At 47.4% G+C, this 25,557-nt stretch overlaps 1 protein-coding gene across 1 annotated transcript; it reads left to right on the top strand.

Annotated features, from left to right (window-relative positions):
* The first annotated feature begins 1,821 nt into the window (after positions 1–1,821).
* Positions 1,822–25,395, top strand: GPRC5C (G protein-coupled receptor class C group 5 member C). The gene is made up of 5 exons (XM_072112528.1): positions 1,822–2,037; positions 11,539–12,574; positions 13,795–13,889; positions 14,190–14,321; positions 23,711–25,395. The coding sequence occupies exons 2-5, from the start codon at positions 11,542–11,544 to the stop codon at positions 23,738–23,740; spliced, it is 1,290 nt and encodes a 429-aa protein (XP_071968629.1). The 5' UTR covers positions 1,822–2,037; positions 11,539–11,541; the 3' UTR covers positions 23,741–25,395.
* The last annotated feature ends 162 nt before the right edge of the window (positions 25,396–25,557 follow it).

Below are 25,557 nucleotides of genomic sequence, written 5' to 3'. Positions count from 1 at the left end.
CCATTTTCTGGCGCCCGGCAAAGTTCGGCACTTAGTGGTTTTGAGTCCCTGCGCCTTATCTGACATAGTGAGTGCGTCCTATACAGATGTTTGCACGGGATCTATCACTATTTTGCACCTCAAAAGGCACAAAATAGGCGCAGAAAATGCACCTCCTCTGAGCAGCTGCACTTCCAAAAAACTTCCCTTTTACTAAAAACATACATTTTAGGTTCCCAAATGAAGAATTCCCTCCATGCAACATGGAAAATACTTCGGAGCAGTTATAAAATGTAACATTTCTCCAGTAACGAGTAACATCATTGTCTATGGGATCATCTCTGGGAGTGATTATTGTCTTATTGTACAGATCTGAGAATATTATCAGTCGTAATTTACTGTAAATTATAATAAAAAAGGAAAAGACTCATTTCAGCAAGAATTATTTTCCATCTCTGTAACTTTTAGTCCCTGCAGTTACATCACAATGATCGGTTTTGTGCAGAGATGACGCCCTGAACGTTCTGTCACATTTTCTCAGTCTCCTTTCATTATTGCTCACAAATGAGATCTAACAATTTGCGACAAATTAGGCGCAAATTTAGGCACAAATGAATCAGACCTGCGACAAATCCAAAGTGCATTTACTAAGGCAGAACCAGATCCATCATAGATCAGGAGCCAAAAAGAAGAGCAAACCAGGTGCAAAAACAGGCGAACCTGAGACCCCCCCCCCCCCCTATGATTAATGTCCCCCAATGTTTTTAATAATGAAAAGTGAAGTTTTTTTGAAGTGCACCTGCTCAGAGTAGGTGCAGTTTTGCGCCTTTTTTTGCGACTTTTTAGGTGCAAACTTGTGATAGATCCCGTGCAAACATCTGTATTTCAGCCTCTCACTATGTCAGAAAAGGTACAGGCACTTAAAACCACTAAGTGCCGGACTTTGCCGACACAAAATGTCACAAAAAGCGCCAAATTAACGAACTGTGCCAGATTATTGCGCAAAAAAACACTAGAAACAGTCTAAAAAACTCTGATTAACGTCCCCCATAATTTATTCTGTGGGCACAGAATTGACAGTGAGGGGCCCATTCACACGTTGCGCTTTTGTTTGCGTTTTCATTGCGTTTTAAAATGCATTACAACAGCTGGGAAGAGGTGATTTGCCTAATTACATCACTGTTGACATTTGCATTTACAAAACGCATTGTAAACGTGATGTTAACGCTTGTGTTAACAATGCTTTAAAACATGCATTTTGTTAACGCTTGCGTTAGCATAGCGTTAACAAATGTAAATAGTAATGTAATTAGGCAAATCACCTCTCCACAGCTGTTGTAATGTGTTTTAACCGCAATAAAAACGCAAACCAAGACGCAACGTGTGAACGCGCCCTTAGGGTTATTTTGTGCTAACAAGGTTCCCCATACATAGAACACCCTACTGGAGGTAACTAGTAAATATTCACAAATTTCTGGACTCTACCCCCAACACCCCATACACACATCCCTACAATAAAGGGGGCACAGTCACATGTAGAATGGAGTGTGTATTCATAGGGGAATAAGCCCCTTGTTAGTGTAGGTGCGACCTTTGTCCCGGTGTGGATGCTTAGGGTGGGATGGATATTAAAGGGGACTTAAAGGGGTTGTCCATAATCCCAAATCTTTTTTTCATACTGCAGGAACTCACAATGTTATAGCCCCCGTCACCTTACATAGTAGAAGTCATGTTCAAGTAAAGGGTTAAAACTTTTTGGAAACTTCTCCAGGGTGTGTGTGTCCTCCCTCTGTGGGGTTAATGTGGAGCCAGGCAGGGTGGAAGGAGTGGCTGTGTACCTGTAAGGTCCTGAGGGGAGTCATCATGACCTCACTCTGATGTCAGCAAAGTTTGTGCAACCTCAGGAGGAGGAGGAGGGGAGAGAAGAGAGAGCAGATCATCCGCCAGTCCTCCAGCTGCAGGCAGCAGAACCCCCTGGCTGTGCCCAGCAAGAAGAAAGTGCTCCTTGTGCTGTGCTCCACACCTGAAGGAGGAGGTCCCCAACCCAACAAGTCACAGGTAAGTGTCCTGGGTGACCTACCGCCATGCATCCCCCTCTGCGCTGTCTAACAAGTTGCATTGTAACCCTGCTTGCTGCACCACTATGCCTTCTCCAGTCTCCTGCATGCATGGGAGGCAATGGGTTAAACATACTGGCCCCCAATTATCAAAAACAGTGCTGCCTGTGTGGTGTGCAGGGGGTGCCAGATTCACCAATTGTGTTGCACGTTCTCCATGAATCTGGCACCTCCTGCATTGGAGTGTGACAATGTCGCGGTAATAAATTTGGCGCACGTTCGGCATGAACCTGGCGTCCCCTGCACTGCTCCCACAGAGTGCACCAAATTTTTATTATTTTTTTTTTGGTGGTGCACTTAGTTTTGCAGAAGTATCTGAGGTTAAATAAGTTATCACCGGAAGCTGGAAAGGAAGGGGTTAAGCAGGCACCACATTTCAAGTCAGCAAGGAATCAGTTAAAGTTTTATTTTTTTTGCATTTTGTACGTTTATTTTTTCTTGTCGGCGCTCCCATCGTTTACTAGTTTTTGACCAAGTTAAACAACTTTCTCAAATTCTTTGTCGCCGTTATCATAAGACCTCTGCTTGCTGTGAGTGTGACTGTACAATCAGGGGCATAGAACTGATTGCCATTGACCCAGGTAAATAGATCAGCAGCGCAAATCTCATTGTACGGTCTCTGGATGTAAACATGGATGTTACCCCTATGGTGACAGCAAGCAGAGATCTGGAACATGGCGGCGATTTATATCACAAGGAAAGTAGCAGAAGATTTTAGTATCATGTAACTTTTTTCTGTAGGAATTGGTTATAGATTGATGACTTTTGTCCTGAGGGAGGAAAGGAATTAAATACGTGTCACTTTTTGGTAAAATCTGGGACAAGTAGAAGGGGTTACGATTATTTTGGTAGCTGTATATAGTATGTGTGTAGAGGTCATGCAGGCAGTATATGGATAATGGGGGTCATGCAGGCAGTATATGGATCATGGGGTGTAGAGAGGTGGTGCAAGTGGTATATGGATAATGGTGTGTAGGCAGGCAGTATATGTGTGGAGGGGTCCTGCAGGCAGTATATGTGTGGAGGGGTCCTGCAGGCAGTATATGTGTGGAGGGGTCCTGCAGGCAGTATATGTGTGGAGGGGTCCTGCAGGCAGTATATGTGTGGAGGGGTCCTGCAGGCAGTATATGTGTGGAGGGGTCCTGCAGGCAGTATATGGATAATGGGGGGGCTAGCAGGCACTATACAGTATGTGTGGACGGGTCATGCAGGCAGTATATGGATAATGGGGGGGCTAGCAGGCAGTATACAGTATGTGTGGACGGGTCATGCAGGCAGTATATGGATAATGGGGGGGCTAGCAGGCAGTATACAGTATGTGTGGACGGGTCATGCAGGCAGTATATGGATAATGGGGGGGCTAGCAGGCACTATACAGTATGTGTGGACGGGTCATGCAGGCAGTATATGGATAATGGGGGGGCTAGCAGGCACTATACAGTATGTGTGGACGGGTCATGCAGGCAGTATATGGATAATGGGGGGGCTAGCAGGCAGTATACAGTATGTGTGGACGGGTCATGCAGGCAGTATATGGATAATGGGGGGGCTAGCAGGCAGTATACAGTATGTGTGGACGGGTCATGCAGGCAGTATATGGATAATGGGGGGGCTAGCAGGCAGTATACAGTATGTGTGGAGGGGTCATGCAGGCAGTGTATGGATAATGGGGGGGCTAGCAGGCAGTATACAGTATGTGTGGAGGGGCCATGCAGGACAGGTAAGGTAAACAGTAAGAGTGTGGAGAGGACGGGGTTAAGCAGGCGCTAGCGCTGGGGCTCAGTATGTAAATATAATGTCTTGGGAAGCACAGAGCGCTATAGTGTTATTTATGCTCTTACTCATTGCCTGCACAGAGCTTCAAGCAGATCCCAAACTCCCAGCAGACTCCTATACAAGCAAGCGACATCCGCTACCAGGCGCAGGCAGGGCACAATCTTCCAGCAAAGTAAAAAATGTACGCAGCCCCAATGCAGAGTACGAATACGACTACACCTGGGAGGAGAGGGTAGAGGTACCCTCCCCTCCCCCCATGTAGGTGTCCACTGTGATATATATGTATTAGGGGGAGGTGGGAGGCACTGGATGTTTCAGGAGGATGCAGGTGCCCATTCTCATATCCATGTGTAAGGAGGGACATGTAGGTGCCCAATATGAAATATTTGTAGCTAGAGGAGGGGTGGGGTGCCTGCTGTGATATACGTATATCCATAAGGAAATAGAAAGATTGTGGTACCCATTATCATATATAAGTATTAGGAGTGAGGTGGGGAGCTCACTGTGATACATCTATGTAATTGGAGAGAGGAGGGGGTTCCCATTGTAAAATACATGTATTTTTATACATATATATATATATATATACATAATTATTAGGAGCGAGGTGGGGGGCTGCAATGTAATATATATGTATTTTAAGAGGGTGGTGGAGAAGCTCGCACTGTTATACAGTGAGCCGGCTGCATTATATGTATTAGGAGGGAGGGGGGGTCCCCACTATCATATGTATGTGCATTAGATCACACTTTGGATTGTAGGATGTGTGCTTGAGTAGACAGCACTTGATGCTGATGAGGGGGTAGAGGGGCTTTTCCATTGAGACCACAATATAATTTAGCAGCTGATTTTAATCTATAGTGGCATCTCCAGGGTTAATGAATGACCTCCGAGTTTGTACTTCAGTTGTGTTTTTGGTCACCGTGTTTACAGGAAACAGACTCCCCCTTGTAGAACGGCGCGTCCTGCTAATCTGAATACGGCCCCAGGCACCTACATGGGCAGGTTGGTTTAGCATTGTGGTTTGGGACTTCAATTATTCGGAGGTGACTGCAGTTTTATGTATTCAGCTACTAGGTAAACCTAGTGCATGTGTCTCCATGGTTACAGACAACACCCAAACCTTTGTAGTCAGATGCTCTAGTCCTTCTGCTATCTCTGATTGTTAACCTAAGGCCGGCGGCACATGTGGCGTTTTGAACACGTTTTTGGGCCGTTTTTAAGCAGTCCTTTAAAAAAATGCATGCGTTTTTGACCAGTTTTAATTAAGATTAAAGTAAAACCTGTCAAAAACAGATGCGTTTTCAAAAAACCCATGCGTTTTACAAAAACGCAAGTGTTTTTTAATGCACACGTTTTTTTGACGTACTGCTTAAAAATGGGCCAAAAAAACGGGTTCAAAACGCAACGTGTGCCGGCTGAGAGGAGAAGATCTGCCAAATGACATTGCTGTCAGCATTGCATTTTAGAAAACATTGGGACACATTTACTTACCCATCCGGAGGAGTTCCTCGAAAGTGCATTGTCCGACTACAATGCCCTGTGCCGCGATTCACTAACATTGTGCGCCCGATATCCTGCATGTGTCGCTTCCCAGCTCATGTCCGTCTGAGTTCACCATCTTCTTCCCGGTGCATGTAAGTGCATTGGTTGCGACACAATTTTAATCTTAAATCCTGCGATCAGTCCGAATAAGTCGAATCATCCGATGCCCCGCCCCCCGATTTCTCTTGCATAAAAGCCGGCGCAAATCCCCAAACCTTTGGGAAGTCCGACGGAAATACGATCTGCGGACCCTTAGTAAATAAGCCCCAAACTTGGATTTTATTGAGCAGTAATCCAAGGCAGGAGTATTGATATCCTGGATGCAGTGATTTGGTGTCCAGGGACTCCCCTCCACCATAGCAGGGAGTGTGGATTATAGTATGAAGACACTAATTAGGGCAAATTTACCCCATGCCCCCTCCTGGGGGGTTATTAATTAGGATAAAAGGTGATGGCCAGCTCCGTATCATCCGCACAATGTATGTTACTCCCCCTCTGTGTACTAATTATCCTGATAAACAATGGCCAGGCGAGATGTTACCATCACCCGTCACATCCTTCCTGCTCCAATACTAATTACTAGCTGTCAGCAAATCCGACCTGTTTTCTTTTCCCACTGAACGGCTGCTCTGGATAATTCTGGGCTATGCTCCTGCATTTTTTCATAGATCCCTTTAAAAATCACAAGTCCCTGACACTTCCTGCTGGACCTTATAAGCAATAGGGTGACAAGTGCGGGTGTTGTCTCCTTCAATATCTACATCCTACCTGAGGTGGATCGTGTCGTACGTGTTAACGTTCACTGGTTTCTGTAAAAGTTGGGTGGTTACTATAGTCACTATAGAGAAATCACCATCTCCATCAATTCTCTACAGCCAACCGGGCGTGAATAGTTTCACGTGTGTATGTGTGAATATTGTTCTATTTCTGGGAAAGCCGGGTATCCTTGGTATTAGTTAATAAACAAATGTATATTTTTTATGAATAATTTTATGATGTTACTAAAGTAAGCAGCTCCTAGTGCTTGAACAAACACCGCAGTGTTAGGGCGCGTTCACACGTTGCGTTTTGGTTGCGTTTTCATTGCGTTTGGAACGCATATACAACAGCTGATGTGAGGTAATTTGCCTAATTACATTACCGTTTACGTTTGTAAACGCAATGTTAACGCATGCGCGCGGCATGCGTTAACGCATGCGAGCGGCAGTCACTGCCGGCCTATGGAGTGAGCGGGGCAGTCCGGGGTAGAGGCAGCGCCTCGGACCGCCCCCTCATGAATGCATCGACCAGCTTTGCACTGATTACACTGTACCCCGGCGGTGTTTGATCAAGCACTAGGAGCTGCTCCTAGTACCGATAAATGGGATGACAGGTCCTCTTTAAAAACGGACCAAAAACGCGTTCAAAACGCCACGTGTGCCATCACCCTTAGGGTGAAGACACACGTGGCGTTTTTAGGCCGTTTTTAGTTAGTGCGTTTTCAGATCGTTAAAAAACGCATCCGTTTTTTTGAAAACGCATGCGTTTTTTGAAAACGCATCCGTTTTTGTCCAGTTTTTTTAATTTGCGCAATTAAAAACGGACAAAAACGCATGCATTTTCAAAAACCGCATGAATTTTTTTCTGATCCGAAAACGCTCTACTAAAAACGGCAAAAAACAGCCTAAAAAACGCATGTGCAAAAAACGCATGCGTTTTTTAAAAACGCATGCGTTTTTTAACGCATGCGTTTTTTACGATCTGAAAACGCACTTAGTAAAAACGGCCCAAAAACGCCATGTGTGTCTTCACCCTAAGGCTGGTGCCACACGGAGCGCTTTGTCTTCATTTGAAAATGCAAATGCAGACAAAGCCGCACCCACCGGGGCGGGTTGCGGTCCGATAGCATCGGCGTTTCTATGGCAACGCCTGTGATCGGGAACGAGCCGCCGGTGTTTTGCGTTAATTAAATGCATAACACCGACGGCTCGTTCCCAATTGCAGGCGTTTCTATAGAAACGCCGATGCGATCGGGTCGCCCCTGTGTCACGTGTGGCACCAGCCTCAGGAGATAATGTCATGTATGGGGTCACTGAAATCTAGATAAAACTATTGGTTGGTGTAACTAGTCAGATCACAGCTGGTATATACTGGGTACAGGCACTGGTGTTGGATGACTATGCCCACAGGGCATCACTTTCTAATGATTTTCATTTGCCAATATCAACAACATATATCTCCTAACCCGCCAGACCAGATTCAACGATAACATAGGTTTGCGGCCTAGTAAAGCCTAATTATAGTTACCAAACATCTGTGATCCGTGCCCACAATCTGTCCAGGATGTTGTTATTCCATCACACCTATGGTTCCTAATGATTCAGATCTCTTTGCCAAGGGTGATGCCACACACGGCGTTTTGAACCAGTTTTGAATCCATTTTGAATCTGTTTGTGGCCCGTTTTTAAGCAAAATGTATGCTTTTTGCTTAAAAATGGGCCAAAAACTGATTCAAAACGGTTTCAAAACGCCATGTGTGGCATCACCCTCAATGTGAAACTCATTTTCTATACTATTCCCTAGTGGTGAATAGAAGTACTGCATCCACTGTGTAAATTTTTGCACCATTTAATGGTTTCGTCCCTTAAAAATTACTCAGTTCTGATAATAGACTGCAGGGTGGTAGAGGGATGTAAGTGATAACCCTTTTTATAACAGCTTAACCCTACATCCCCAGGGGGTAGGTACATTCCTTGACCTTAACTATAATTTAGGGTACATATAACAATACATCTCCTATATATAGATTTTAAGAGGGAAAATAAAAAGCTATTGCTCCCAGTTTTGGATCGTGGCCTGCGTATAATAGGTACAAGGCTGATGGGGCCGTTCTGCCACAGGCTTCACAATTGCTTGGCGCTTGCACATGGCCGATGGGTGGGGTAGATGTAATCTGAAGGTGACACCTTTGATAAACTGCAAAGCAAACGCTTCCAAGGATACGAATGGTAGTAAACATGACTTTGACAAGCGCCAGATCATGAGCCATTCACCTAGCAACCGCAATGTCAGCTAAAGACCAGGAGGCTTTATATAATTCCCCTTTATATCCTCTAACGGGGTGGTATCTGACTGACTTGAGTAAAAATTTTCGGGTTTTGCTTATTATATTTTTTTCATTTTATAACATTGTGCAAGAAAATGATTCTTTCAGAAAGAGGGAATGTGAATAGACTATAGAAAACTGATTAGTGGGCGGGGCTTAAAGGGGGTTTCCACTTAAATTTTTTTTGCAAATATTTAGTATAAAGTGCATCAGGCTCTTTAGTAAATCGCCCCTGTAAATACAGAGGCAGATGGCAAAAGACAATTTGGTCCACACACAATGACCTCTCGGACTACCTCAGGCCGGTTTTCCACGTGCCGTTTTTGTCGCGTTTTTAAACGCATCCAAAACGCAGGTGGGAGGGGGTTTGGCCAAAACGCATATGCGTTTCATTGCTTTCCATTGGAAACACAAATACTGTACGTTTTGGCCAAGCCCTCTCCCACTTGCGTTTTGGATGTGTTTAAAAACGCAACAAAAACGGCGGGTGGGAAAACGGCCTAAGGATTAGCACCTGGTACCCCCCAAAAAATAAACCATTAAAGGGGCCTTGGCTTGTATTAGACTAAACTGCAATACCAGACATAACCATTAGGCCGCGGTCACACGTACCGCTAAGCGTCCGTCATAACGCAATGCTAGCGCACAGGGGGGGGTCATCGGCCCGAACGCACATGCGTTTCCAGGGAAACGCATGCGATTGTTAAGCCGATCGCATGCATTTCTCTGGAAAAGCATGTGTGTTCGGGCCGAGGACCTCCCCCTGTGCGCTAGCGTCGCGTTATGAACGGACGTCTAGCGGTACGTGTGACCGCGGCCTTAGAGTGGCGCTGTGTCTGAAAATCTCAGGCAAACCCTTCAATTCTATGATGTGTAGGATTCTGTAGAATTTTTAGAAGTGACTTATTTTCTAGGCCACAAGCCAGAGATGCCCGTAGCTGGCACGCAGAATGCCTTAAATTGTGTATTTTTCACATTCTTCCGCAGCGGGTATAATAATGCACAGGACATGTTGGAGGTGACAATGCCTCTAATTTCCCATTCTCCCACATTCCGGGAAATAACTGTGTCTCCTCTTTTCCCTTTCTCCCAAGTGGAGCTTCCTCGCACATTCCGCAGGCGGACGCATTCTGAAATGACCCCTTTCTGCCGCTTCCTGAAATATGCAGGAAAACACTCAGCGACCCGTCACAGAATACCCATAATTATTGTATTGGTGATTGTATAGGGGGGGGGGCTATAGGGGAAGTCGCTGGGAAAATACTCAGCTGTTCATGGAATTCTGTACCAGGGCAAAACAGGAAGAGGCCCTGACCGATTTATTGTCCCTCTGAGCTGGATGGTCTCCAAAGGGCCAGCGACTTGTGTCCACCATGCCCCAAAGCTTAGGGGGATCTGTTGCTGCTCTGGAACCTGGAGCTCCAAAATTTTAAGTTTGACCCTAAAAGGTGATTATGAGTTAATAACATGTGGATGCCTCCCTCATCCCCTCTTCCTTGTCCAATAACCCTCTGATCCATAGAAGGCCTTGGGCCGGCGGCACACTTGGCATTTTGAACCCGTTTTTGGGCCGTTTTTAAGCAGTTCGTTAAAAAACGCATCCATTTTTGACCAGTTTTACCAATTATCTTAATTAAAATGGGTATAAACGGATGCATTTTCAAAAAACGCATGTGGTTTTCAAAAAGCATGCGTTTTTTAACGGACTGCTTAAAAAAGCCCCAAAAACGGGTGCAAAATGCCACGTGTGCCGCCGGCCTTAGCCAAAATTTTGGGTTTGACCAGGATGTGATGATCCAAGGAACCTTAGGGTCATGACTCTTATATTGGCCACCTACCCATAAGGGAGTGACCACTGTGGGGGCACATCGTAGATTGGCTCTACAAACTACCTGACCTAAGGGCAAATAAGTTGGCACCCGTATACAAAAGCTATTCTTTATAAAAGCTATTCTCTACTGGATGAATGGTAGTCAAGGCCCCGTCCATTTTACTCACGTGACTTAAAGGAATTGTCCATTTTCCAAAAATACTTTAAAACATATTGGTACCAGACCCCCATATCAAGTTTTGGTCACCATTTTGGTGAGGCATTGGCCACATCTAACCCTTACGTCCCTACCTCCTGCCCTGTCGGTCATTGTGTTACTGTGTTTGCCCTTCGTTAGAGGGTTGTTGACCAACCTGAGTAATGTGCATTCATGTGTTACACTCTCGGTCTCACTAAGTGCCTACGTTTTCTTCAGCCCTGGCACGCCCTGGAGACAACCATTAAAACGCTGTAGGGATTTAAAGGGTTACTTTTATCTTCGTGAGCTACAGTGTGACCGCCAGATGGGGAACAATATGTTTGCGATCATCGGTGTGTGTAATCCGGTGGATGTTGTGTGAACAGTCTGATATCTTGATGAAAACACAAGTCAGCTGTTGCCTTCTGTTCCTCAGAAGCTTTTGGGGCACTACAAATCCCAGTATGCCTTTAAAGGGGTGTGGCTTATGTTATTGTGCCCCTTTTAAAAGAAACTGCATTCCATTTCCGAATCTGCATTCAGTTATATAGACTATTTGAGGCAATTACCTTATAATATTCCAGAATAGCACCCGTTAAAGGTGCCCTCCCACCCGTAATTGCGCAGGTTATCATTATATTACCCCCTCAGCTAAAGGGAGTGGTTGCAATGACCTCATCACATTATACAATCGCTATTTACGTATGACATTCCTGAGATAGCGACATCAAAGGTGAAGCTTCAGTCTGGAAAGTATTAAAGGGATCATCAAATTTGAAAAACATGGATTATTTTTTTTCCAAAGCAGTCCATGGGACCAGTTTATAAGTCCTTGTGTGGTATTGTAGTATAGTAGATGGAGCTGAGCTGTAATACCAGACACAACCAACCAAAGATTTGAGGGAAAAAAACAGCCATGTTTTACTTGGACAATAATGGACAATTCCTTTAAGACAAACACACTGGATGGTATTTTAAAACGTATATATTTTATATTGACTTTCTGTGTTTTTTTTTTTTGTCAAAGGAAATGGCTCTTCTCAGCGGTTTCCATCCATCTTGGACCATCTTGGTTTCCACATGGCTGTTGAGCGTCTTTTCCAATATGGCCGCTGCCCAGACTTCACCAACCGGCTGTGGAGATGGACTACTCGCAATATATTTTAACTTGTGTGACCTGTCGGCAGCATGGGGTATTGTCCTACAAGCCATAACCAGTGCCGGTATTGTGTCTTCCTTCATCCTCACCATTGTCTTAATAGCTAGCACCCCCTTCATTCAGGACAAGAGGAAGAAGAGCATGCTGGGAACTCAAGTGTTTTTCCTCTTGGGTACTTTTGGACTATTTTGTCTTGTCTTTGATATGGTGGTCAAGCAATACTTTTCCACGTGTGCCTCTAGAAGGTTCCTCTTTGGTGTCCTCTTTGCTATTTGCTTCTCCTCCTTGTGGGCCCATGCAGGGAATCTCAACTGCTTGGTGAGAAGAAACATCGGGCCTAGTGGTTGGATTATTTTTGCCATAGCCGTTGCCCTCTCATTGGTCCAGGTCATTATCAACACAGAGTGGCTGATCATAACTGTTGTACGCACCAATAGTACTGCAGGAGATCCATGCGCTATTGCCAACGAGGACTTTGTCATGGCATTGATATACGTCATGTTCCTCATCCTTGCCGGATTCGTGACCGCCTGGCCAGCCTTTTGTGGACGTTATGGCCACTGGAAGAAGCACGCAGTCTTCATTATTATAACAAACTTCCTATCTATCTGCATTTGGATCGTTTGGATTGTTATGTACGTCTATGGAAACGTTCGAGTCGGAAACCCAACCTACTGGGATGACCCAACGTTGGCCATCGCTCTAGTGTCTAATGCCTGGGCCTTTGTGTTCTTCTATATCATCCCTGAGATCTCTCAGTTGACCAAACCAAGTCTTGAGCAGACATTTGAAGAAGAACATTACCCTTCAAGAGGGGTTGGTTACGAGACCATCCTTAAGGAGCAAACCACCCAGAGCATGTATGTGGAAAATAAGGCGTTTTCTATGGATGAGCCACAATCTGGTAAGTGCATATGGTGGACACCAAACAGTATAGATAGTATACCGTACATATCTCAGGAGGTCAAACTATTGAGGTATTAACACTGCCTGTGAGTCTGTAGGATCTGAGGGGTTCTCCATATCTTCTGAAATAACCAAGTGATATTATTTTTGTAGTGGATTAGTGGGAGGGAACAAAGGACCTCTTTCCAATCCTAAGGTGGACCAAGAGGAGCTCCAACATCTCGTGAGACTGACATGAGTTCACAAAGTCCCACTAGGAACCCCATAAGTCACTAAAGGGGAATTTCAAGCTTAGAGGTGGAGTTGCCCTTTAAGCAGTTACAATGAAGCCATATCTAGATGGAAGTTCTGTATTGTATCTTATTACATTCAGCAGTTTTATCTGATTTAGGGAAGTTTGGGTGACCGGAGGGTGACCTAAAGGCTTGGCTTCAAACCAAACAATATATTCCCACAGAAATGTGTGCATATATACCAAGAATATATAAGATTTAGATATTATAATGCTTTACCATAGTTTCTTGACAGATCAGTGTTGTCATAGGGACATTAACCCCTTAGTGACCTGATTACCATTGCAAAAAAAAAGATGGACACATTGGGGGAATTTACTAATTCTGGCGCAAGCACAACTGTCGGCATCGGAGATCAGTCTCCGGAAAGCACAGCCCGATGTTTTAAAGTGGCGCACGGCTGTAAGTAATTAATGGGTAGACGGTAATAATCAGTCGAGCGCCATAAAAATGCCGACATCAATGAGATGTGCGCCAAAATCTTACATGGACTGCGCCTTAATTTTGCTCTCTGACCATTTTTTTCCTTGGTCTATTGTACGCCTAAAAATGCCGACAAAATACACATAAATGTGACGGATAATGTGGAAAAATTAGGCCACGCCCACTTGCGTAAAAAAAAAAAAAAAAGACGGAGGAGTCGGGATAGTCGGAACCATCTGTTCTTTCTGGTGCAAACTAATTATAAATGATCCACAACAATTCTGCGCCCAAAAAATACGATAATACACGTCCCCCATTGTAATAGGGCTACAGCCCCACATCGCTAGTGGAAACAGAGCTGCCACGGGATCAGGACAGGATGTGTTGTCATAGGGACATGGGGGCTCAAATATTGAATTCTACTTCTAAACCTTCGTATACAGTTGTAATAAGGTCTGATTTCTACCACGGTGAACTGATATCCTTCTTTTCCTGTTGGCAGCCAAGCGGCCCGTGTCGCCATACAGCGGATACAATGGACAGATCAGGAGCAGCGTTTACCAGCCCACGGAGATGGCGATAATGAATAAAAATACGGTAAGAGCCAAAGTGTGAGCCAGAGGCCGGCAGCAGGCAGTCACACTGCAGCTATTCATAGCACAGCGGGGACTCATCCAAAACAGACACTGCTTCTTAAAGCCATAGGGCGCAATTAAAGGGACGGTAACCTGAGTCATTCCTGACTTCCCACTGGCTCCCCTCCAAGAAGCGCTGCCTGTATGTGCTACTGTACATCATGTATACTGTATACCAGCCATATTACATTATTATCTGGGCCCAATAATGTATCTTTTTTGTCAATTATCTCATCCCTCTCATTTTCTCTTTCCATCACAGAATGATCTTTCGTATGATGTGATAATTCCCAGAGCCACTGCCAATACTCATCCGGCTGCCAGCGGAAACTCCACACTCCGGGCCGAGGATGCGTATACAGCACAGAACCGACACACTACAAATAATGGACAGGTACGGACCAGCGGAGTGACTGAACCTGGCTTCACTAACTCTTTACTAAACTCCAGAGCTGCACTCACTATTCTGCTGCTGGTGCAGTCACAGTGTACATACATGACATTACTTATCCTGTACTGATCCTGAGTTACATCCTGTATTATACCCCAGAGCTGCACTCACTATTCTGCTGCTGGTGCAGTCACTGTGTACATACATGACATTACTTATCCTGTACTGATCCTGAGTTACATCCTGTATTATACTCCAGAGCTGCACTCACTATTCTGCTGCTGGTGCAGTCACTGTGTACATACATGACATTACTTATCCTGTACTGATCCTGAGTTACATCCTGTATTATACTCCAGAGCTACACTCACTATTCTGCTGGTGCAGTCACTGTGTACATACATGACATTACTTATCCTGTACTGATCCTGAGTTACATCCTGTATTATACTCCAGAGCTGCACTCACTATTCTGCTGCTGGTGCAGTCACTGTGTACATACATGACATTACTTATCCTGTACTGATCCTGAGTTACATCCTGTATTATACTCCAGAGCTGCACTCACTATTCTGCTGCTGGTGCAGTCACTGTGTACATACATGACATTACTTATCCTGTACTGATCCTGAGTTACATCCTGTATTATACCTCAGAGCTGCACTCACTATTCTGCTGCTGGTGCAGTCACTGTGTACATACATGACATTACTTATCCTGTATTGATCCTGAGTTACATCCTGTATTATACTCCAGAGCTGCACTCACTATTCTGCTGCTGGTGCAGTCACTGTGTACATACATGACATTACTTATCCTGTACTGATCCTGAGTTACATCCTGTATTATACCCCAGAGCTGCACTCACTATTCTGCTGCTGGTGCAGTCACTGTGTACATACATGACATTACTTATCCTGTACTTGTCCTGAATTACATCCTGTATTATACTCCAGAGCTGCACTCACTATTCTGCTACTGGTGCAGTAACTGTGTACATACATGACATTACTTATCCTGTACTGATCCTGAGTTACATCCTGTATTATACTCCAGAGCTACACTCACTATTCTGCTGCTGGTGCAGTCACTGTGTACATACATGACATTACTTACCCTGTACTGACCCTGAGTTACATCCTGTATTATACTCCAGAGCTGCACTCACTATTCTGCTGCTGGTGCAGTCACTGTGTACATACATGACATTACTTATCCTGTACTGATCCTGAGTTACATCCTGTATTATACCCCAGAGCTGCACTCACTATTCTGCTGCTGGTGCAGTCACTGTGTACATACATGATATTACTTATCCTGTACTTGTCCTGAATTACATCCTGTATTATACTCCAGAGCTGCACTCACTATTCTGCTACTGGTGCAGTAACTGTGTACATACATGACATTACTTATCCTGTACTGATCCTGAGTTACATCCTGTAAATCTTTTATTTTATATATAAAAATGAAAAACATTACAAAAATAAACATAAATCAAGCCATAACTTCTGGCAAAACAAAACAATAATAATAACAAAACAATAATACAAACTAAAAGAGACTTACGAAAATCTCCTGGCCCAGCCACACACACACCACACAATCAGCATTATGAAACAAAACCTTCACCCAATCCCACCACCTAATTTTTTTTTTTTCTTTTTTTTTTTTTTTTTTTTTTTTGTTATATAATTTTTTTTTTTTTTTTTTTCCATAAATAACTAAAGAATACACAGCAAAAAAAGACAAACAGGAAATAAAAACATTAAATATAAACTAACTAAATCCCACGCCCATCACCCTCCCACCCAGACACTGGTCTAACGTCCAAAGTCCGCGCTATATAGTCCAGACCAGTGCCCAGGATCATATTGTCCAAATCCCGTCCACCCCCCTCCCAACCTAACACCCTAACACCAACACCCCAAAACCAACCAAGCTATATACACATTAACTATAACTACATAAATACACACTGTACACAAAATACAAACACATTAAACATATCAACATAACAAACCAACCACATAAAGCCCAGGTTCGGCGCCTGCAAGCCCAACATCACTATAACCTCAGAACACAAAACAAAAATCTACAGTGTCAGCTTCAGCCCAACACCAGGAGCGGAGATGACAGACTAAGGGACACTAAAGGAGAACCCCCTCCAAAGGAGAGAGGCCCTCCCCGTGCCCAGCCCCTCATACTCCAGAGAGCGCACCTTCACCAGGTCACCCAGAATGTTCCTAACCACCTCATCCACCGGGAGGATTTTACGCTGCGTCGATACTAAACACCGTGCGTTCCACGTGTGGTACCTGACCACTAGACTGACTAGGAATAACGTGCAGCGGTCCCGGCCACCCAGGCCTCTGAATGCTCCATAGGCCCACTCCGCATAGGAGAGACCGGCCAACCCGGGCCAATGTAGGGAAGCGCCCACCCGGTTGTACACCTCTGTGTTAAAGGGGCACTGAAGCAGGAAGTGGTCCATGCTCTCCAGCAGGCCACCGCACTCCTCCCGGGGACAACCCCTTTCCTCAGAGCTCCTACACTTCAGATTGTCCCTCACACACAGCTTTCCATGGAAGCAGCGCCAAGTCACGTCCCAAAACTTCAAGGGGATCCTGATGGAATTCAAAAGACCTAAACCCACCCCCAGATCCCGACTTGGGCAATCCCTGAGGGCCAGAGGCTTCTGGAAATGGGTCAACAGAACCCTTTTGTCAAGGAGTTTCCTCGACATGGTCCTGATCTCCCACATTCCCAGACCCCACCGGCGAATCACCTTCAGAACCGGGGTAGCGTAAGCCGGAAGATGCCCATGTGGTGTACGGAGATCCTTCACTCGCCCTCCTGTCTCCCATTCCTGGAAGAAAGGCCGAAACCATCCCCTGCAGGAGTATACCCACGGAGGAGCCCTCTCTTTCCAGAGGTTTGCGATATTGATCTTAAGAAAGGTATTCACTAGGAACACCACAGGGTTGACCATACACAACCCTCCTTGTCTCCTCGTGCGGTAAGTAACCTCCCTCTTGATAAGGTTCAGCCTATTCCCCCATAACAGCTGGAAGAACAGACTGTACACTCGAGTCCAGAGGGGTTCTGGCAACATGCACACACTGCCCAGATAAATCAGCAATGGGAGCAGGTAGGTTTTAATCAAGTTCACCCTTTCCCTGAGGGTCAAAGACCAACCCTTCCACTGGTCCACCTTCTGGGCGGCGATCTTAAGCCTGCCAACCCAGTTTTGCATGGGGTAATCCCCCTGGCCAAATTCGATGCCGAGAACTTTGGCAGAGTCTTGGGGCCCTGGAAGAGTGTCCGGGAGATCAAAGCCTGGATCCCCCTCTCCCAGCCAGAGACTCTCACACTTATCCCGGTTGATCTTGGACCCAGAAGCCTCTGAGTAGCGGTCAACCTCTGACATCACCCATTGTGCCTCCCCTCTCGAGGACACAAAAACAGTGACGTCATCGGCGTACGCTACCACCCTTAGAGTGGCTTCCGGTGCTGCCCGGTCCATCCCGACTCCCACTAACGGCCCACGATCAACCCTCCTAAGGAATGGGTCAATCGCGAACACGTATAAAAGTGGGCTCAGAGGACAACCCTGGCGAACACCAGACCCAACCTCAAAAGAGCGGCCAATCCAACCGTTCACAAGCGGGAAACTCTCTGCCCCTGCGTACAAAACCTTTAGCCAATTGACAAACCCACCCGGCAGGCCATACCTCAGAAGGACAGACCAGAGGTACTCGTGGTTAACCCGATCAAACGCTTTTGCCTGATCCAAGGACAGCAAGTACCCCTTCCAGTTACCAGCCCTGCCCTGCTCCACTGCCTCCCGGACACAAAGCACAGCACTAAATGTACTGCGGCCTGGAACAGAGCAGTGCTGGGTCCCCGAAAGGAGCCGGGGTGCAAACTGCACCAGCCGATTAAACAGCACCTTTGCCAAAACCTTTCTGTCCGTATTGAGAAGCGCTATGGGACGCCAGTTCTCAATACGAGATCGGTCCTTACCCTTTGACAGAATGATCAGGGCAGACCTCCTCATTGACTTCGGCACAGCGCCCGAGGAAAGACACTCATTGAATACCTCAGTCAAGAGGGGAACCAAGGAGTCCTTAAAGGTCTTATAAAACTCAGATGTTAAGCCATCCGGACCTGGCGATTTCTTGAGGGCGAGCCCTTCAATCGCCAGGCTGACTTCCTCTTCCCTGATCATCTCTGTCAAAACATCAAGAGAGGGGTCTACTCCTGGCTCAGGGACAGTTTCAGCCAGGAAAGCCGACATCACATCCCGATCTAGATCCTTCCTGCCCAAGAGGTGCGAGTAGAAGGATCTGACGACCTCCAGAATCCCTGATCTGGACCTTTTCAGGGATCCCGTACTGTCAACCAGTCCTGTGACAACTTTACCATTCACTGACATCTTGCAGTTTCTGTAAGGGTCGGGCGAGCGGTATTTCCCGTAATCCCTCTCAAAAACCAAAGATGCGTGTCTATCGTACTGACACCTCTTCAGCAAGGATTTCACTCTGGAGATGTCCTCACGACTACCTCCAGTCGAGACGAGATGCTCGAGTTTCCTCCTCAGGCCCTGATACAGGCGGTACCTGTCCAGGCTCCTGAGGCTCGAGAGCTGGCGGAAGAATCTCGCCACCCTTTTCTTGAGCATCTCCCACCACTCTGACTTACTGCTACAAAGGCCCAGCAATGGTACCTGGCTCTGAAGAAAGTCCTCAAAGGATTGTCTGATCTCCGCTTCCTCCAGGAGAGACGAATTGAGCTTCCAGTAGCCTCTTCCCATCCGGGGGGTCTCTGTAACATTCAGAGAAAACAAAATTAAACAGTGGTCGGAGAATTCCACCTCAACAACGGACACTGCTGAAGAAATGGCTTCCTCCTTTAAATAAAACCTGTCTATTCTAGACCTACAGCTACCCCTATAATAGGTGAACCCCGCGTGGCCTGGGGTGTGCCGGATGTGGACATCCACCAGGCGAGCCTCACTAGCTATGCTATTAAGAGCGACGCTATCATAAGTCAGCTTGTCTCTGGAACCTCCCCTATCCTGGGACCTCGTGACAGCATTGAAGTCCCCTCCAAAGACCACCTGCCGACTTGTAAAAAGGTAGGGCTTGATCCTCATAAAGAGACACTTCCTGTCCCACTTGGACTGGGGACCATAGATGTTAATTAGGCGAAGTTCTTGTCCCTTCATGAGGACATCCATGATCAGGCACCTCCCCATTTCTAACTCAATAACTCGTCGGCATTCTACCGGTGCGGAAAAAAGGACCGCCACTCCGCTATACGGCTCGGCCGCAAGAGACCAATAGGAAGGCCCGTGTCTCCATTCCCTCTTAGCTTTAAACACGGCCGCCAAATCTGGCAGCCTGGTCTCCTGCAAAAATAAAATGTCGGCTTCAACACGGCCGAGAAAATCAAAGGCCGCAAATCTAGCCGCATCAGACTTAATGCTGGCGACATTAATGGACGCCAGTGTCAACGGAGTGGGTGCCGCCATCATGAGTGATTGAGTTAGACGGCTTTTTTCTTACTACCTCCCTTCCCTCTACTGTCCTCTGAGGATGATCCCTTTTCCCTTTTCCCTTCAGAATTGGGGCAGCTTCTTTTTAACGAAATTGAGGTGTCCATAATATTATTGGACCCCAAGGACCCACCCGGACCACCCTCTCCTTCGTCCTTGTCTCCTGACTCTGAGTCAGTCTCCCACTCTGAGGACCCAGCATCCCCAGAGGATAGAGACTCGGCGCCCCCTGCAGGCTGCTCCGCCACCACCTCCAGAACCCCACCCTCAGCCTCTCCTTCCGAGGAGGCGATCTCATCGAGGGTGAGGAACTGGTTGGAAAGCTCAACCAGAGGGGAGGAAGTTTTCCCTTCCTTAGGTACCTTAGATAGGCCGCGTTTTTTCTTTTTCTGCTTGCGCTTATTTTCTAGCCAAATCCTGTTATCCTCATCCATACTCTCATAATGGGAGGACGTGGAGGACATGGCACCTTTCTCGCGCTCCATCCTCCTGACCTCCTCATCCAACTCATCATCCCTCAGGGCCTCAGTAGCATGACCAGCCTCTGAGGAAGGACCAAGGGTCACCCCAGCAACCTGGGGCTTCCCCAGTTCTCTCCCTTTTTGTCTGGCTTCAAGCCGCCTTAACTGAGAAGGCGACTTCTTCTTACTTTTCTTCACAGGCCCCTCAGCTCCTCCACCTCTGCTGGTACCTTCCCCAGCAGAAGCAACCTCATGGCTCTCCTCCACTGGGGTCACAACCGCATTGGCAAAGGAGCGAGGACAACGGCTGAAAGGGTGACCGAGCTCACCACACAGGTTACACCTAATGTCCTTACAGGATGCAGCGAGATGACCTAGCCCACCACACAAAGCGCACTTCTGCACTTGGCAGCTGGCGCTAAAGTGTGTGGGGTCACCGCACCTGTGACAGACCTTCGGCTGCCCCTGGTAGAAAATCAGGATTCTGTCCCGCCCAAGAAAGGCTGAAGAGGGAATGTGGGCGACTGTGCCGCCTGAACACTTCAACTTCATCATGAAGGTCCAGGCCCCAGACCAAATGCCAAATTCATCGCGGTTTTTCTGAGGTACCTGTACAACCTCCCCATAACGACTGAGCCAAGTCATGATGTCCATGCAAGAAAGTGACTCGTTACGGGTCAAAACGGTCACTTTCTTGACTGTGTTTTGGCGAGACACTGCTTGCACAGCAAAGTCTCGCCATGCGGGCTCGTTCTTTGCCAGCTCATAATTCGACCAGAAGAGCTCTAAGCCCTCCGGCCGAACAAAGCTGACATCGAACTCCGGAGTACCATAAGGATGTATCAGGGCAAAGATGTCACTAGCCCTGAAGTTCATCTTCAGGAGGAGCTCCACCACCCTTGACCTGGGTGGGCATGCGTCACTGCCCCTCCAGCGAAGACGAACCACATTCCTACGGGCAGCTCCGGGCCCGGTTGTGGGTAAAGACCATACAGTCTCTCCCCCCCTTTTCTCTTGGAAGGCTGCCAGGCCATGCCTGTCTGTCCAGAAGGACAGATCAACCTCTCTCCCCTCTACATTGATTGACTTTTCCCCTCTCCTGAGAGCCTCCAGAAGACGCCTTTGCAAAACGCTGTTCCCAGAGCCAGGAGACAAGGAGTTAACCCCACTTGCCCCAGCGGTGACACTCGCATAGCTCCTTATGGGAGCGGCCACCACTGGGGGTGCAGATGGACCAGCACTCACACCAGGATCCCCCTCAGCGCCATTCACCACCCCCACATTCACCACACTATGTACAATACTGCCTCGCTTCCTTGCATCACTGCCTCGCTTCCTTGCATCACTCACACCAGCTGGGCCAGGAGGACCTGGGGTTGCCTCAGCGTCACTGGACACTGGGGGTAGAGCCACCTCCATAGCTGATACAGCCTGAGAAGAGGCAGCTCCAACCCCGATCTTACTTGTGCCCTCTGCCTCATTGGCATTAACCCCTTGTTGTCCAGCAGTTTTTCTAAGGTTTGAGCATCGCTGCTCACTAGATGCAAGAGGCCTCCTGTCTTTATTTACTCCGGACAGTCTCTTATGGTCATCTCCAGGGTCAGATGCACCAATACAAAATAACACTGTTCCTGCACCCTTTCCCACAGGCTGCACAAGACGCTTGGGAGGCGCCGCACAACAAGCCCCAGCAGCCCCATCACACTGCCGCTGCTCACCGGAGCTAGATGCAGCCACAGCGCTAGGGGCCACAGGAGCCACCGTCCCTGGCACCGGGCCACCCCCCCCTCCCACTGGGGGGCAGCGCACAGTACCAGGACCTGCTGGATCGCCCTCACTGTCCGGCCTTTCGGCCGATGCCTTCCCTGCACCATCCTTGCTACTACAAACAAGGCTGGTGCTCTGCGCCATGATGGAACGTGGCTTTGCACTCTCCCCGCACCCTGGCACCGAGTCCACTGCAGGATTCGTGCTGGGCTGGGCAACGGGGCCTACACGACAGGCTGGCACTGCTGCCCGCCCGGAGGAAACAGGGAGGGGACGAAACACCAGATTCACCTCCTGAGACGCCTTGGTCTTCTTGGGTCTCGTCTTCTTTCTCTTTAGGTCGTCATCTGGCATATCATCGCCGAAGGAGAAGTTCTGGAGGTGAACTGGGGACTCAAGCTGACGGATCTGAGCCATTAGCGCCCCCCCCTGGCCGCTGTCATCACTTTCCTCCTCCAGGTTGGCAGAGCCGCAGCCTGATGGTAATGGCGCTTGCTCTGCAGGCAGCCTGTCGTGCGAGGCCTGCTGGTGTTGGCGCAGGCCACCAGACGGACACGGCAGGTCTTCCTCATCCTCCTCATCATCGCCATCATCCGCCTGGATCTCAAGCCCCTTTTGCTTTCTCAGCTGCTCTTGTTGCATTTTTTCAAATCTGGTGTCATTCTCAAGCTTTTCCCGGAACGGACCGCTGTTTTCACGGATAAGCCGACGCTTCTCCTCCAGAGCGGTGACCTCGGCTTTAAGCCTGTTGATGGTGATAAGAAGATCAGGCTTCTTCTTCTTAGTGGCCACCCCCGCTAGGGCCAAGGTCTCCCTTATCTCCTCCTGGAGCCTCCTCAGCGCTTTTCCAGCTTCCTCGTACTCACGGAGGTGCTCAGCAATCCGGGAGCCATAGATGGTAGCAGACTCCCGGGCCTTAAGTTCACCCCATGCTTTTTGCACACCTCCGTGAGCACCCAGCTTTTCAGCTGAACCACCCAGCTTTCCTGCACAGTCACTCAGCTTTCCAGGAGGAGCACTCAGGCTGATGTTACTTGCCTTGATCTTCTGTGAACCGGAGACCTTGCGGCTTCCCTGGGTCTTGGGGGTGGCAGCCGAGGTCACATCGCTGCGTCCTTGGCTCCGGGCAGATCTTCTCACCCCTTCTGCTTTGGCCGGTAACTTGTTTCTCCTGCCCCCCGCCGGCCTGGTCCGGGAGGCAGAAGCCTGGGATTTTCCTGGCTCACTCATCCCAGTAACCCACTCCCTCCCTGGGGAGGAGAGAGCAGGCCTGGGTGGATGGAGATTGCTCCAGGTGGTGCAGGAGCTCAGCAACACACAACCACACCCGTCAGCAGTTCACAGCAGAATGATCCAGCACAAACTATTCTGCTGCTGGTGCAGTCACTGTGTACATACATGACATTACTTATCCTGTACTGACCCTGAGTTACATTCTGTATTATACTCCAGAGCTGCACTCACTATTCTCTTTGGGATACCTCACTGCACTGCTGCACTCACTTTGAGTCACTTTGGGGGAAGGAGGATATAGGGTTGTATAGTATATAACTTTGTATCACTGCTCTACCTAATTCTCAATTGTCTCTTAATTTCTCTTATAGGCAAATTCTTCCCCATACAGCCAGTGGTGAGGTCCAATATCTGCAGCCACCTAAACCGGTACCCCCTCCATACCTACAGTTGCACTCCAGTATAACTGACTAATGAAGAGTCTTGTCACAGAGCTGACACTCTAGTAATGGAGAATCTTTTACCAGTGTGGACCGAAATCATCATTTTTAAGATAAATGGAGGATGGGGGTTACAGGTCATTGCAAGGTCAAATTTATCAATCCCAGGTTATGTGGTGTAACATATCACAACCACGGTTCAATGCTTTATTTGCACAATCTTTTTTGAAGTTCATCACGGAGGCGGCCATTTTGTACTCGGGTCTCAATGATGTCACAGATATCCTAGTGTATTGATGGACTTATGTTTCATGCGATCAAAATGACTGCCTCCATACTCCATCCTGCTGGTACTTCCAAAGTGGTCTCCAAACTGCTGAAAAACTACAACTCCCAGCATGCTCAGACAGCTGGTGCAAGGGGATCAGGGGTTCATCTAGAAACGCTGCCATATGTGCCCTCAGAGATATCCTGTGCCGCCATATGTGCCCTCAGAGATATCCTGTGCTGCCATATGTGCCCTCAGAGATATCCTGTGCTGCCATATGTGCCCTCAGAGATATCCTGTGCCGCCATATGTGCCCTCAGAGATATCCTGTGCTGCCATATGTGCCCTCAGAGATATCCTGTGCTGCCATATGTGCCCTCAGAGATATCCTGTGCCGCCATATGTGCCCTCAGAGATATCCTGTGCCGCCATATGTGCCCTCAGAGATATCCGGTGCCACCATATGTGCCCTCAGAGTTATCCTATGGAACCATATGTACCCTCAGAGATATATTCTGTGCCATATGTGCTACTCTCCTTCACCTATGGGTGCTGCTGGACCCTATGGCAGCACCACCAGGCGGTGAAGACCACCACAAGGATCGGTAGGTGATGTGCTCTCTGTTATTGCAGGATCAGATACAACAGATAGTAGTAGATAGATTTGCCTCTGCTGGGAGTTGTAGTCTCAGAACAGGTTGGTGAGCACTAATATATAGCAGGCCTCATGTATCAGGGGTGTAGTTGCCCATAGCAACCAATAACATTTCAGCTTTCACTTTTTACACAGCGGTCTCTTATAGGTTGCCGTGGGCAACAAGACGTAATTTTCCCCTCTGTGGGCCTTTACATTCAGGGACGCTCAATACTCTTCGCAGCCCTGTGGTAGTAATGGCGTACGGTGCCTGACTGTATACCAGTGCCTTGAAAACAACCTGATGACGTCCAATTATTACAGAGCATTTTACGGAGCCGCGACAAGGGGAGGGGAAACTGAAGATTATTTTCTGTATATATTCATTCTGTATAGAGAGTTATTTTTACACTTTGTTTTGCGTATGAATGTGATGTGTGACTGGACGCGACGGGTGGGAGTCTGTGCGCTAGGGGGGGGGGGGCGATAATCATGTGATCAGACGCCGCGCCTGCGCCAGTTTCCTTGAATGGTAAAATGTTTATTTAAATCACCCAAGTAAATAAAATCTGACTTTTCACCGCTTCATAGCCGGGTCTATGTTTCTGGTTGATACAAAAAAAAAGTGAATATTTAAATTACATTTTGTTGTTATATATAAATTTTTTGTGAATAAATTGAAATAAAAATGTACATTTTATGGTTAAATTTCAAGTTGCTTTTACAGGTTTATTATTTAACTTAGGCTACATTCATATTACCGTGTGCCCGCCGTACCATACATGTCGGCACCAAGGAGAGGATGAGGGGCTGAGCGCTGCTCACCCCTCCCCTCTCCATAGTAGTATATGGCGCACGGCGCCGTATTCCGGCGAC

The sequence above is a fragment of the Engystomops pustulosus genome, chromosome 6, assembly GCF_040894005.1.
Source record: "Engystomops pustulosus chromosome 6, aEngPut4.maternal, whole genome shotgun sequence".
Lineage (NCBI taxonomy): Eukaryota > Metazoa > Chordata > Amphibia > Anura > Leptodactylidae > Engystomops > Engystomops pustulosus.
Note: the sequence above shows the minus strand (reverse complement) of the source record. Positions and strands in the feature narration are given on the sequence as shown.